Source organism: Molossus molossus, unplaced genomic scaffold (genome assembly GCF_014108415.1).
Source record: "Molossus molossus isolate mMolMol1 unplaced genomic scaffold, mMolMol1.p scaffold_m16_p_13, whole genome shotgun sequence".
Taxonomy (NCBI): Eukaryota; Metazoa; Chordata; class Mammalia; order Chiroptera; family Molossidae; genus Molossus; species Molossus molossus.
Genome location: NW_023425348.1, coordinates 94,182,590 through 94,196,372, shown reverse-complemented (window position 1 = coordinate 94,196,372; position 13,783 = coordinate 94,182,590). Strand labels below are relative to the sequence as shown.

General features: G+C 63.7%; 1 protein-coding gene across 1 annotated transcript; it reads right to left on the bottom strand.

Annotated features, from left to right (window-relative positions):
• Window positions 1–3,422: 3,422 nt before the first annotated feature.
• On the bottom strand, window positions 3,423–12,642 carry CCND1 (cyclin D1). The gene is made up of 5 exons (XM_036259098.1): window positions 12,278–12,642; window positions 10,555–10,770; window positions 9,914–10,073; window positions 7,611–7,759; window positions 3,423–5,255 (listed from the first exon to the last, which is right to left on the bottom strand). Exons 1-5 carry the CDS (start codon window positions 12,473–12,475, stop codon window positions 5,091–5,093), a joined length of 888 nt encoding a protein of 295 aa, XP_036114991.1. The 5' UTR covers window positions 12,476–12,642; the 3' UTR covers window positions 3,423–5,090.
• Between the last annotated feature and the right edge of the window lie 1,141 nt (window positions 12,643–13,783).

The following is a 13,783-nucleotide window of genomic DNA, read 5'->3' as shown; positions in this document are numbered from 1 at the left end:
GGCCTGGGGCGCTCACATCTGTGATCTGTTGTAGCCGCCTGCTCTGGGCCCTAACTCCCCTCTGTGGTCCCAGCGTGGAGCTGCCTGTCTCCAGCACACTGTCCGGCCCCCGGGAAGCCCCTGCCCCCACCTCCACACAGGACGGGGTTAGGCAGGGCCAGCTCTGTCTCTGTCACTCACAAAGCATCTGGTAACCTGTGGGAAGGCTCACACCCAGGGCAGCGGAGCCTGGGCACAGGGAGCGAGGCCTGCAAGGGTCGGGCATGAGCCTGGAGGGAGAGTGGGGGTGGGGGTAGGGGGGGGGCGCTTCAGGCCCAGAAGTGGGGGCAGGAGGTGGTCTTGGTGTGCCCTGCGGTTTCATGGGTGGAAACATCCGGGTCAGGGCAGTCAAGCTAGGGGAGGTGGAGGTGGGGGGGAGGGGGGAGGCGAGGAGGTAGTGGGGAAGACAGCTGGGTCCCAGGACCTTGGGTGGAGCCAGGGGAGCCAGCAGCCCCAGGAGGGTTTGGCAGGGTGGTGGGCCCCCAGGCAGGGCAGGCCCAGAGGGCAGGGGGCTGCAGGGGGCGGTGCTGGCTTTGTCCCTAACAGGCAGTTGTGTCCACCACAGGCCCAGGGCCTTCACTGCATCGCAGGAGGTCCTCGGCGCCCGAGGGGCTGAGTGCTGAGGGATCAGGGCCTGAGGCTCACTGGGAGGAAGAGCCTTCTCCATGCCTCCCACGGGCCTCCCAGAAGACAGGGCCCAGGGGACTCGGGAGCCCTTCGCTCGGCCCAGACCGCTGCTTGTGGTCCTGCAGCTCGTCTGCGCAGGGCCGTGTCCAGTCCGGGCCCCTCCCTCCCACTCTGCCCACCTGGCAGCCCGTCCGCCCCTCGCCTCCGCCCTGCGCAGGGCCATGTCCAGTCCGGGCCCCTCCCTCCCACTCTGCCCACCTGGCAGCCCGTCCGCCCCTCGCCTCTGCCCACCTGGCAGCCCGTCCGCCCCTCGTCTCCGCCCTGCGCAGGGCCATGTCCAGTCCGGGCCCCTCCCTCCCTCTCTGCCCACCTGGCAGCCCTCAGGTCTTCCCTCTGGAAAGCACTGAACGCCACGAAGTGCTTGCACCCAGCCTCCGGGCACTCAGTTCACCCCACAAAGGAGCTCAACCTCCCCTCCCGATTCCTGCTGAGACCTGACACTCGACTGCTGCCCGCCCCCGGGCTGCTCAACGTGCCCTGTGGGCCCTGCTCAGCCCGCTGTGCACATGTGTCTGCAGGGACCGAGGCCACAGGCGTCCCTGGGTCCCCTGTGCTGACAGGCCGAGCCCAGCCCGGGCTGAGCCCCCGCCAAGGTGTGGGCCTGGACCTGGCCTTCAGGGCGCCTCCTCCTGATTTGACTGTCCCTTGGCCTCCTGCCACCTGGGGCCCTTGCGGAGCAGCCTGCAGGCTCCGGGGGCTCCCTCACCTCGTGCCCATCCCACCTGGGCCCCTTGCGGAGCAGCCTGCAGGCTCCGGGGCTGCCTCACCTCGTGCCCATCCCACCTGGGCCCCTTGCGGAGCAGCCTGCAGGCTCCGGGGGCTCCCTCACCTCGTGCCCATCCCACCTGGGCCCCTTGCGGAGCAGCCTGCAGGCTCCTGGGGCTCCCTCACCTCGTGCCCATCCCACCTGGCCCGGAAGGGGCAGCAGTCCCAGGCCACACCACACCTCCTCCTAGGGGCCCCGGAGGAGAGCCCTCCTGGGGGGACGGTGAAGTGGTACCCTGACAGGTCACCAGGCTGGAATGACTCCTGAGGGTTCCCTGGGACAAGGACACGGGGCCTCCCCGAGACTCGGTGGGACCACGGCCTGCTGACACTCGCCCTGTGTGCTCCCACCTGCTGCTGGACACAGGCCAGTGCTGTGCACCCGCGTCTGAGGTGGACGTCACAGGTGTCCACCAGGCCTCCCGGCCCCTGGCCACCAGAACGAGGCCCCGACGCCACAGGACCGAGATCCACCCACAGCAGACGGCAGTCAGCGCTGCACGGGCCCCAGAGGGCTTATCGACAGCCCGCCCGCAGATGGCCGGAGGGCACGCCGGTGACCGGGCTGGAAGCCGTTCTGATCAATAGGCGGTCCCGTCCCCGGGCCAGAAGCTGTTCTTAGGTGGCTGTAGCCACAGGCCGTCACTCCCCAGTCTCCTCGGGGCCAAGCGCACCTGCCCCTGCACTGCGAGAGCATCACCCATTCCTGGACCAGGGCACTTGGCGACGTCAGACGGTTCTGGTTGTCACAACGGGACGTCCCGTCCTCTGGCGGGTAGAGGTAAACAGCCCACAGCGCACAGGACAGCCCCCCACAATGGGATCCGGACCCCCAGGAAACAGGCAGACACCGCCCTGGGGTTTTACCAGCTTTATTTCTAGACTTTGCACGTTGGTCTCATTTCCCGCTGGAACCGCGCCGGCTACACGTCCTTGCTGCGAGGCGCTGCGTGTGCGGCCACACGCCCGAGTGCCCAGCCGCCCTGGAGCGGCCTGGGACTGCCGGTCACGACCGCACCAGCCCAGCACGCGACGGCCCCCAGGACAGCCGTCCCCGGGACCCGGTTTGGTTTAGATGCTGCAGCCAGGACAGTTGAGGTAAGCGGAAGCAGGGTTCCCATGGGGCGGGCCGGGCCGCCGAGGTGCACTTCCTTTTGGTTCGGCGGCACGGGGGGCGCCGGGCACGGCGCAGGGGCGAGGGCACAGCGCTGGGGGCCAGCTGCAGCGAGAGCCGCGGCCTCGTCAGCTTCGCATCACGCGGTCCTGACAGAACGGGGACACGGGGGCCTGACAGAGTCCCCCTGTGAGGGCACAGCACCACAGCGGCACTTAACACACGCGTTACAGTAACAATAATAATAATAATGCAACTTTCATAGCTATACGCAAACAACACAGCCGTAAGAACTACGAGGGTGGTCAGCGCCAGGGCAGGCGGAGCCCGGCGCGGCGGGCGCAGGGGAAGGGCACGGACGCGGGCTGCACCCGGGACGCCCGCCCCGCCAGGCCGCCGGGGATCTCGTCCGCGTGCCCGGGGCACAGGCCAGCGGGAGCCCGGCCGCCGGCCTGCACGGGGCTGAGCGAAGCATGAGGTATCGTGGAACTGGGACCTTTTTGGAATAGAGCAGTAATCACATTAAGTCAAAATTGATCACATAAAAAAAAAAATTACCAAAAAAAAAGGCATCCGTAATACATTTTTTTCTATGAGAAAATTAAAAGTAGAACATGGCAGTATATGACTTCGTAAAACAGAAAGACTGATCCTCCCATAGCAGCAAAACAATGTGAGAAATACAGAGAAGCGTTGTGGGTGTCTCCAGACCGTGGGGGGCCCTCGGTAGCAGCGAATGAATGAGAAACGAGCGTGCAGCTGTCCTGTGGTCCGCCTGCCCCCACCCTCCCCACAGCCTCCCCAGCCCCGGCCGGGCTCCCGCCACCTCCCTTCAACACTCCCTACCTAGTCATGACACACACAGGTACACAGCCAAGATGTGCAAATTGTCCATCGGTCGCTAACCTTTCTCTTTCTCCAAGGAGGGGACATTGACTAAGAATATGCTGAAACCGAGCTTGATTCGAGTGCCCTCGTTTTCCTGTGTCTCTGAGGCCTCTCAGATGGGATCACGTTGGGAAACACCAACAGGCCAAATCCACGTGTCTGTGTTTTTTTCCCGGGGGTTCCCCCCTCGTAGAAAAGGACCTAACTTTCCTGAACGGTACTGATGAACCTGCCGCGCGGCAGGCTGCGGGCGGTGCGTGAGAACCAGGGAGAGTGCGTGACTTCCTAAATCAGACTGGCCTTACAGACGTCCTCCGCAATAAATATTCTTTTTAGCCTTAACTATAAATTACATATTTTAGTGTTTAAGAAACCTTCCTAACCCTTAAACTACGTGTTCTCTAGGTCAACCTTTAAGGCCTCTAACTTCCAAACACCAGTTGGCACCAAAGGGTTCCTAAACCTGGACCCCGCGACAGGAAAGGGGCGTCACCCTGGCAACGTGAGAACGGACTTCCTCCTCCTCGACTGGACCCTCGCCTTCCAAAACCCCCTCACGAACACCGCGGCTACTTGCACTGGCCTTGCGATCCTGCGCGCACACGCGTGCTGCGCCCCCGGACCATTCCGCCTGGAAGCCGCCCTCCCCACGCAGCTGACAAAACTTCCCTAGAGCCCCGGGCCCGAAAGTGCTTGACATGGAGCGGTTTCCGAACCGAGGGGACAGACAAGCTGTGGGTTTCACCTGGACGTGAGCAGGCGGCCGGTCTGCTGGACGACAGCGTCTCCTACACGGGCAACTACAAAAATACGAGGATTACAAAAATAGAATCTATGACCTTGCTACTGCGGCTTCTCCAAAGCGCAGGAGGCGTCGGAGGGCTGGCTCCCCGTGATGGCGGCTCTGGCCGGCGCCCCGACACCCGCTCCGGTGGTCGGTCCACGGGCAGAAAGGTGAGCCCCCCGCGAGGCCCAGCTACACTACGCTACCCGACAGGTTCCGTCAGCCATGGACAGGTGAAGAGGTTACACGCCTACCTTCAGAATACGATCAACACGTACAAATGACTTATAAAGTGACTACATGCACAAGCAAGCAAGGGACAGGGTGCCTACAGCCGCCCCAGGGCTGCGCCTTCCGCAGGGCTCTGGGGAGCCTCTCTACCTACAACCCTCTGCTACTTGAAAACGGTCTGTTGGAAAGTGTTTATGTTTTTTTTTTTTGCTTTAAACACGTACAGAGTCAAATCTAAGCCCCCTGCGGACTTGGCCCTTGTGTTAATCCTACCCTTAAACAGACGCCAGTGCGCTCGCATAAAACTAGTCGGTTACGGGCTATACAATCCTGTTTCTGGGGCACAACCCTCCTCCCCTCTAGCTTGGGCTTATGCAAATACTATTTTTTTTCTTTTTTTTTCCTTTTTTTCTTAAAGACAGTTTTGGGTACTTTTTGAAGTCAGAGATGGAAGGGAGAAAGAGCAGAAGAGAAAACCCACAGGAGGAGAAGGAACCTCCCCTTCCGTGGGCGACCCGTCCTGCAGGGAGCGGGTCCGCCAGGGGAGCACGGGGGCCGGCCCCTCCCTCACCGCCAGCACCCTCAGATGTTCACGTCCCGGACGTCGGTGGGTGTGCAGGCCAGGTCCACCTCCTCCTCCTCCTCCTCCTCCTCCGCAGCCTTGGGATCCAGGCTCTGCTGCTGGGCCTGGCGCAGGCTGGACTCCAGCAGGGCCTCGATCTGCTCCTGGCAGGCCCGCAGGCAGTCCTGGGGAGACGGGTCCTTAGGAGGCCTGTGGCGGGGGCCCATCCCCCAAACACCGCCACCTGCACCCCCCCCCCAGGCCTCGGAGCTGCTGTCCCACACCCTAGGACAGACCAGCAGGGGCCCTGTGTGCCCACATGCCAGCCAGGCAGTGATGGCCCCGCTCCAAACCAAAGACCACAGGGCGGCCGGCCACCTGTGAACAGATGCGCCTGTCCGGCCCCTCCCCCTCCCCGCCTGTCCTGCACCCCTCCCCCTCTCCGCCTGTCCGGCGCCCCTCCCCCTCCCTGCCTGTCCCTGTCCAGCAGCATGGCCTGGGCCCGGCCTCTCGCTGCAGTTCCTTAGCCGGGCTCTGGTCCCCGGCCCCGCCGCAGCCACCAGCCCTGCCACTGTCCTGCCTATCCAGCCGTCTGACCAGGGCAGGGAGGCCCTCTGAGCCCTGCCTTTTGGACTAAACCTCTGCCGTGGGGGCCCTGCGGTGAACGGAGCCTTCCACGGTGAATGGCCGTCAAAAGTGTTAAGCTGTGCGTGACGGCGAATGACTGTGGTGGCCCGGGGGGACCAGGACCCATACCCTAGACGGTAGTCTGGTCTTGCGTAGAGCCCACCACACCAGACTGCCTCTCGTGGCCAGACCCTACACTTTCAACAGGGAAGAGGAATCCCGGGGTCCGGGGGCCACTCACTCCTGGTCTCACTAGGGACAAATGTCCCAGCAGCATGGAGGTGCCTCTCACGGCCGGGTGACCGCATGGCTGCCAGGGTCTGGACAGGCGGCCGCAGACACCCAGCTCCTAGGATTGCCTTTCCCACAGGACTGGGGCTCAGCCACGGGGAAGGAGCTGCTGAACCCCTGGGGCTGGACACGGGGTGCTTGCCCCGAAGCTGGACCCAGGCCAGACAGCTGGAGCGATCCCTGCGGCTCCCCCGTTTCCAGAGCCTTTCCAGGCGGGTGGACTCCCCACTCTCCGCATTCACCGTGGCGGCTCAGAAGGCCAGGTGCCACGGCCCCGTGACAGGAGGACACTGAGGCCCAGCTCTGATGGGGAGACAGAGGTGCCCGTGGCCACCTCTTAGCTTCGAGCCACTCACTCAACACCCAGCACGGCCTCAGTCCACCGCGGAGGCCTGCCGTCCCCCCACCGCCCGGGCAGCTCCCAGGCAGCTCTGAGGGGTGATGGTTGACTCGCCCTGTGACTCGGGGCGGGGTGGGGGCAGAGAACAGGTGTACTCCCCTCGGCGCCCCCCACCTCCTCCTCCCAGTAGCCCACTGGGACCTGCAGCCCCACCCTGCCGAGCTGACTGGTCCCTGAAGGCCAGCTCTGGAGAAGGGCAGAAAGCCCAGGCCCCCACTGCTGAGAGATGACATTTGTCACTGGGTAACCAGACTAACAAATGTCAGCCTCAACTGCCTCCCCCACCCCGTCCGTCAGCTGTGAGCCCCTGCGGCCTCTACGGAAATGGGGTCATTGGGCCACCTCCCCGCTGCGGACAGCGTTCAGCGTTCTGTTGGCGGCATTTCCGGTGAGCACCTCACCCCCGTGGCCGCCCAGAGCAATGACGGAAGCAGCCAGACGGTAGGGAACACCCGGGGCGGGGGGGGGTCCCTCCTGGGAGTGCCCACGTCTCTGGGTGAGGACACGTCCTCTGGGGACAGGCTGGCAGCCATGTGCCGCTGGCCAGAGGACGGCAGGTGTCTGCCTCACCCAACACCTTGCCTCCCCGAGTGGTACAGGTGAGCTGGCACCTGGCTGGGGTCCAGAGCCTCCCAAACCTCCAGGGTGGGCCCCGGTGGCCACTCAGTCCCAGAGACAGACAGCTGACCCCCCAACCACTCTGGTCTAATTTGGTAAATGCCACAAAGCCTTGTCATTGTCATTTTAATTCTTCAAGGAAGGCCAGAAAGTGGGAATAAAACAATGGCGTTTTTAAAGACAACGCGATCGACCCCGACTTCAGCTGCCGCAGCCTCAGAGGGGGCGTGAAAACAAGGTTGCCGTGCTGGGCCCACTGTCACCGCCCCAGACCGCCCGGGGGCCCCTCTAAGGCACCTACTGGGTGGCGATCACACTGCGGCCCCGGCAAAGCTGACTGGGCCCGACCCACGCACCTGACGGAGGGCTTCCTGGCTCCTGTGAGCCCGGGGGACTCCAGGAGCCTGTGGGCACCTCCTGGCCTGTCCTCACGTTCCAGGAAGTGCCGATTCCTCCAAAGGAGCCCCCAAGACAGGGGTGGCACGCGGCTGGCCTGTGACAGGTCCTGTGCCTCTGAACTCAGGCGCTGCCCGCCCCCAGGTGACCCGACCGGCATCTTCGGGGCAGTCCCCGTTAGGTCCCCGGGCGGTGCGAGGTCACTTACCGGGTCGCACTTGATCATGTTGGAGAGGAATCTGGTGAGGCGGTGGTAGGACAGGACGCTGCTGGAGCCCCCCAGGCGCAGGCCCTGCACCGCGGCCACCACGCTGCCCGCGGCCACCATGGAGGGCGGGTTGGAAATGAACTTCACGTCTGCGCAGGGGAGAGGCAAGGGGGCGTGAGTGGGGGCCCTCCACAGGGTCCCCAAGATCCCCTGCAGGCAAACTGCCCGCCGGGGGCCCCTGGGGAGGGCACCCCGTGAGGGGACACCCGCTCTCGTCCTTTCACACGAGCCTTTTGAATGTGTAGCTTCTTTACTCAAGTTAAATGTGACAAAACCCGCAGGGGAGCAGAGGCGTTGCCTCTAAGGGCCTGCACCAGCACGGGGACGCACACCTGCAATCCGCTAGGGCCTCACCTGCACTGGGCCCAGCCTCAGCCCCCCGCAGGTCCTCGGGCCTTCTCCCCCCACCCCAGGCTTCCACGGGGCCAAACCCAGGGCAGCCGGCGTCCCAAATCAGATGCTGATCCCCACTTCGTCCACCCCCACCGAGGGAGGGAGGGTGGCCCCTGCTCTGGGCCAGGCCCACCGCCCCCTCCCTGCACTCCTGGAGGGTGGGGCCCATCAGAGGACACTTAACACCTCGTGAGAAACTAGTGTGAGGAGGCCAGTGATTTAGCATTTTAATGGGGGAGTTGGGAGCCCTCAGCCCGGAGCGCTGGGCGTGGCATCGTCATCATCGTCATCGTCGTCCGCAGCACAAGGAAAGGCTCCTTGCACACGCGTTCGGACACGTTCAAGGAAAATCGGGACCCAGCGCTAGGGGGGTGGCGCCAGGGGGGTGACGTGTGCACACGTGCCGGGATTCAGGAAGCTGGGCCTCCCGCACGGCAGCTTTGGGGGGAACCCTGGCTTGCACCCCCACCTCCCACAGCCTGTCTGTTTGTGAGGTCCCTCTGTGACCAAGGGCATGGCTGCATCTGTCATCTCCACACGGTGCAGCTCGGTCAGGACCCAGCTGGGTCACCGCGGGGGCTGGGACCCGAGCGCCAGGCTGGGTGCCGCTGGGCCCAGCGCTGTAGGCTTGATGCTGGCCCACAGCCAGTCTGCGCCTGCGCCAGGACCGCTCCTTTGGCTGCCAGCACTCAGGCCACACACCCCGCTTTCCGGGGCACCTGGGGGAGGGGAGCGTGCACGAGCCACTCCCCCTCCTCCTATGATCTCCAGGAAACTGCTGTTTTTCCAAACAACTTCCAGCTCCACTAAAAGTCTCTCTCTGAGGCTCCCCACCCACGCCCACAGGCCAGCGCCGGAGCACCTGGGGCTGGGGGCGCCCGTCTCTCAGGTCCATCCAGGCCAGTAAGGTCCCTGCTTCTCCATCTGTACCCCCACGCCTGCTTGGAAGGACTGGGCAGAGGGTGGGGAGGCAGCAGAACCTTCCCCAGACTCCGGCCTAACCCAGGAATACCAGTCACCAGAGCACCCGGACACCAGGAGGGCGCAATGAGATGCCAGTCTTGGGGCTCTGCCCCTTCGGGGGGTGTGGAAGACGCTGGGGGCCAGCCTCCCCCTTTGATCAGGTGTGGCCCTCAGGTTGCCTAGAGTAAGCCCCAAAGAAATGTGGCGGCTGAGGTAGGGTGGGGCACAGGTCCCTCGGTCAGGTCAGGGTCTCCAGGGAGGGAAGGAAGAGGTCACGGGGTCAGGCGCGGAGCTGGGGGAAGCTGGAAACGACATTGTGTGTCCACCCCGGGTTTGAAAGGCTGGGTGCTGCGGAGGCCTGGGCCAGCTGGAGGTGGGGGACATTGCCCCAGACACCACCCACAGCAGCAGGCAGCTCCAAAGCCCCTCCCGAGGCTCCGAGGCTCCGGCTCCCTTAGCAGGGCCTCAGGCCTCCAGGCTCCTCTGGTGCCGCCCCCGCAGGAGGGCCAGGCCGGCCGCCCGCAGCACGTGGTGCAGCACTGGCGGCCGGCTCCCCACCCCTGTAGGCGCCCCTGGCAGGTGGCCCAGCCTGGGAGAGGCCAGGAGGGGGCCCCAAAGCTCAGGCTCCTTGAGGACAGGAAAGGACTGGAGAGGGGTGGGGAGAGGCTGGCCCGGCAGCCAAGGTAAACCCCTTTCCGCGTGGAGTGAACCCTGCGGGGTGCGGGGCGCAGCAGCCCAGGCAGCTGGGCACGGGTAGACCAGCCACCCAAGCCCCGGAGGACAACGCCCTCCTCTGCCAGGCCCAGCAGCAGCCCCCGCCCTGCGCTCAGCAGAGGGAGGAGCTCTGAGAACAGGGGGCCTGGCGGGGACCCAGGCAGGTGCCCTACCTGTGGCACAGAGGGCCACGAAGGTCTGCGCGTGTTTGCGGATGATCTGCTTGTCGTCCTCGCCCACCGGCATCTTGGAGAGGAAGTGCTCAATGAAGTCGTGCGGGGCGGTGGCCGCCAGGTTCCACTTGAGCTTGTTCACCAGCAGCAGCTCCATTTGCTGTGCCAACGGGAGACCGGGCATGAGGAGAGGTGCAGGGGGACGCCTGGGGGGGGCGAGTGGGGCCGGGGTGGGACAGGGTGATGGTGATGCTGGGGATCCAGGAAATGGGGTACAACCTGGGGCCCCAGATTAAAAATAAAAGCGAAGGAGCCGCGGGGGAAAAGCTCCTGCTTATTATTCAGATGGTAGTTCTCAAGGGCCGAGTGGAAAGACCTCCCGCACCTGGAACACGCGCGAGGCCTTGTCCTAAGTGCGCGCTGCCCCGCCGTCGCCGCTAGAGGGCGCGCGCCGCCCACTTTTCGACCGCGCTAGGGACGCAGCCGCCGTGGGAGTCGGAGCAAGCGAGGTGGGGCGGAGGGGATGGGGGTCGGCGGGGGTCCCGCCCGCTCCGGGGCGGGGGGAGCGGGTAGTAGGGCGTCCCGTCCGCCCCCCACCCCGGGGTTCCTTGCTAACGGGGTGCCGGGTGTCGTGGGGTTACCAGCAGCTCATCAGGCCGGATGGAGTTGTCAGTGTAGATGCACAACTTCTCAGCCGTCAGGGGGATGGTCTCCTTCATCTTCGAGGCCACGAACATGCAGGTGGCCCCCAGCAGCTGCAGGCGGCTCTTTTTCACGGGCTCCAGCGACAGGAAGCGGTCCAGGTAGTTCATGGCCAGCGGGAAGACCTCCTCCTCGCATCTCTGCTCCTCGCAGACCTGCTGGGGCACCGGGGCCGTGACCCGGGGGCCCCCCTCTGCGGGACCCCGCGCCCCTACCCGGCTCGTGGGTCTCCCAGCGCGCGGACGGTCGGGTAGGGGGCGTCAGATGCCTCTGCTGATGCGCCCCCTGCCCCGAGTGTCCCCAGCACCCACCCACCCTGAAACTGAAAGGGAAAGTCCCCGGGAGGCTGGCACGGTGGGAGCGGGAGCGGGCACGGCTGAGCGGCGTGCGCCGTGCGCGGGCTGCCGGCCCCGGGGACCCCGGTCCAGATGGGTGCTCGGGGGCCCGCCTGGACCAGGATCGCACCAAATGGGGTGCGGGGCCGCGGGGCTGGGCGCCGTGCTCACAGCGCCTGCGAGACACAAAGGTGGCGTCCCAGGCCGCCGCGCCGCATTGCCCCAGACGTCATCTTTTCAAAAAATATTTAAAAATATTTAAAAAATAACTGAGTACATAAAAAAAACATGAAAATGACCACCGGGCGGCCCTTTACCTGAGCCAGGGGTCGGGAGCTCGTTGCAGGCTCAGGGTAGATCCCCAGGAATTCAAACTCTGGGCCCCCCCTTCTCCCTGGGCGCGGGCGCTGTTTCCCTCTCGCAAGGGCACCACGCCGCACTTTCAAAAATTATTTAAAAATACTTGCGGGTCCCCCAGGAACCCACTGAAAGTCTGAAAATATGACCCAAGCCTCCGGCTCGCTCCAGACAGGTTCCCCAAGCTGAGAATCCTGCAGACGAGGGTCAATCCCCAGCGTCTTGGGGGCCACGCGACCTTGCAGCCCGGCGTGCTCTCTGGCCCAGGCTGGCTGTGCAGGGCGCCCCGGGACTCGCTGCTTGAACAAAGGCCCCCCCTTCCTGAGTGGGGTCCCCCCAAATGCCCGTGGTCTGTCCCCGCGCCCCTCCTGCCGGTTCCCCGCATCCGCGCGGCCCCTCGCCACGGCCCCAGCGCCTCGCCTGCGGCTCCCCGCCCCCACCCTGCCCCCAATTATTAATAAACACTTTAGCTTTGCAATAAAAGAACAAAGATGGCGCATAATACTGGCACGAGCGGCCCTTGAATACGTGTCCATGGATATTAATTTAAAAATCAAATATACGCCCCCTCCCCATGGAGCTGGTGGCCCAGCAGCCAGGAGAGGAGGCGCAGCGGGGCTCGGGCGCAGGCGGGGGCCACAAAGGGCGCCCAGCCTGCCAGCCCGCACCCTCGAGCCAACTGGGGTGCGTCTGGCACTGGCTTGCCCAGAAGGGACCCCTCCCTGGCCGCTCCCCTCCCCCCAGGGAAGGGTATTTCTAACGCCCCCACCCTCTCCTCCTTCAAAAATACCCACATCTATCTATCTATCTATCTATCTATATGTATATTTAAAATATGATTTCCTAGCAACAACCCCTGCAAACTTCAAAGTTAGGGTGGGAGAAAAGGGAAGATGAGTGGCAAAAAAAAAATGTGAGTTTGGGCAACAAATTGTAGTCGAGTCTCAGAGAGCCGCCCGAAGCCCCGCACCTCCAGCATCCAGGTGGCCACGATCTTCCGCATGGACGGCAGGATCTCCTTCTGCACGCACTTGAAGTAAGACACGGAGGGCGTGCAGGTCTCCTCCGCCTTGAGCATGGCCCGCAGCACCCGGTCGTTGAGGAGGTTGGCATCGGGATACGCCCGGCGGATGGTCTCCACCTCGCAGCACAGGAGCTGGTGTGCCATGGCTGGGGCTCTGCTGGGTGGCCTGAGGCGGGCGGTGGGTCGCGGGCTTGGTCCGCGCTCGACTCTAGCTTCTGCGCCCCGCGCTCCCTCGAGTTCTTCTGCCCCTTGCCGGAGCGCGCGGACGCTGCTGCTGCTGCTACTGCGCCGACAGCCCTCTGGAGGCTCCAGGACTTTGCAACTTCCAACAAAACTCCCCTATAGTCCGTGTGACGTTACTGTTGTTCAGAGATCAAAGCCGCGCAGAGAATGGGAGGGGGTGGGGGCGGGCTCAGGGGGAGGGGGCGCGGGCGCGGAGCGCCCGGGAGCGGCGAGGGGCAGAGTCCCGCGGCGGAGTTGCCCCCGAAGCCCGGTTTTCATAGAAATGCAAATCGCCCCGAGGCAGCCTTTCTCCCCGCCGGGGAAGAGGGGTTCAGGGGGGGCTGTTGCCCGGAGTGGATCCCCTGGGATTTGGGGGGTGGGGTGGAGGTGGCTCTGAAGAGGGGGACAACTAGGAGGGCGGGCAGGCCACACGCAGCCGGGGGGAGACTGCATGGAGGGGGGCACCCTGGGACTGGGCGACACCCTATATCCGAGCCGGGAGAATGGGCGCATTTCTGGGAACGCCACGAGGGCACCCACGGGCAGAGAGGCGGCCAAGGGATCTCAGCGTCTACATCTTCTTTCATTTTCATTAACACGTGTAAATTTCAGGAACCATTTAACATTCAGGGACACCCGGTGGAGCCCACAGCCCGGCTGGAGGCTTCATTCCGGTGCACAGGGGGGGTCGTTGCAAGTGACCAGGGGGGAAACCCTAAACGTTTAAGAGATTTCAGCCTAGCATGCGCTTGCTCAATAAAATAAAATATAAAATAAAATAAAACAAAATAAATGCCCGAAAATTCCAGCGGCAGCCCAAGATGGTGGCCAGCATTTCCTTCATCCTGCCCTCCTCGCTTGGGGGATCTGCGCTGTCTTCCTACCTTGGCCAAGTCCATCCTTGCGGGGGTCCCCAAATCCCAACCCACCCCTCCCAGCAATTTAACTGCTAGAAGAACACCCTGTGTAGAAGGCAGCAAAACAGTGGTCTCTGTCCTGTCCCGTTTTTAAATGAAAAAGTAAAATAAATCACTGGAAATATTAGTCGCTTCTCTGCCTGGGGCAAGACCACCGGAAGCCTCCTAATTGGTTCTGTTGGGGGTGTGGACATCTTTTCACCCTTAATAATCTGTCCTGGGGCCGCATTTGTGAGCCTGATGGGGATGGCAGGGGCTGACAAAAATGAGAGTAATGATAAGTTATAGAAATGGGGGTATTGATCCCATGATT

What these genes read in the sequence shown, in the direction of transcription:
- CCND1 (XM_036259098.1), bottom strand. Translation starts at nt 12,475, where the DNA reads ATGGCACACCAGCTCCTGTGCTGCGAGGTGGAGACCATCCGCCGGGCG. An exon ending in CGTGGCCCTCTGTGCCACAG is followed by an intron (nt 7,760 to 9,913) that starts GTAGGGCACCTG and finishes TCCCCTGCGCAG; the next exon opens with ACGTGAAGTTCATTTCCAAC. An exon ending in ACATGATCAAGTGCGACCCG is followed by an intron (nt 5,256 to 7,610) that starts GTAAGTGACCTC and finishes CCGTCTCCCCAG; the next exon opens with GACTGCCTGCGGGCCTGCCA.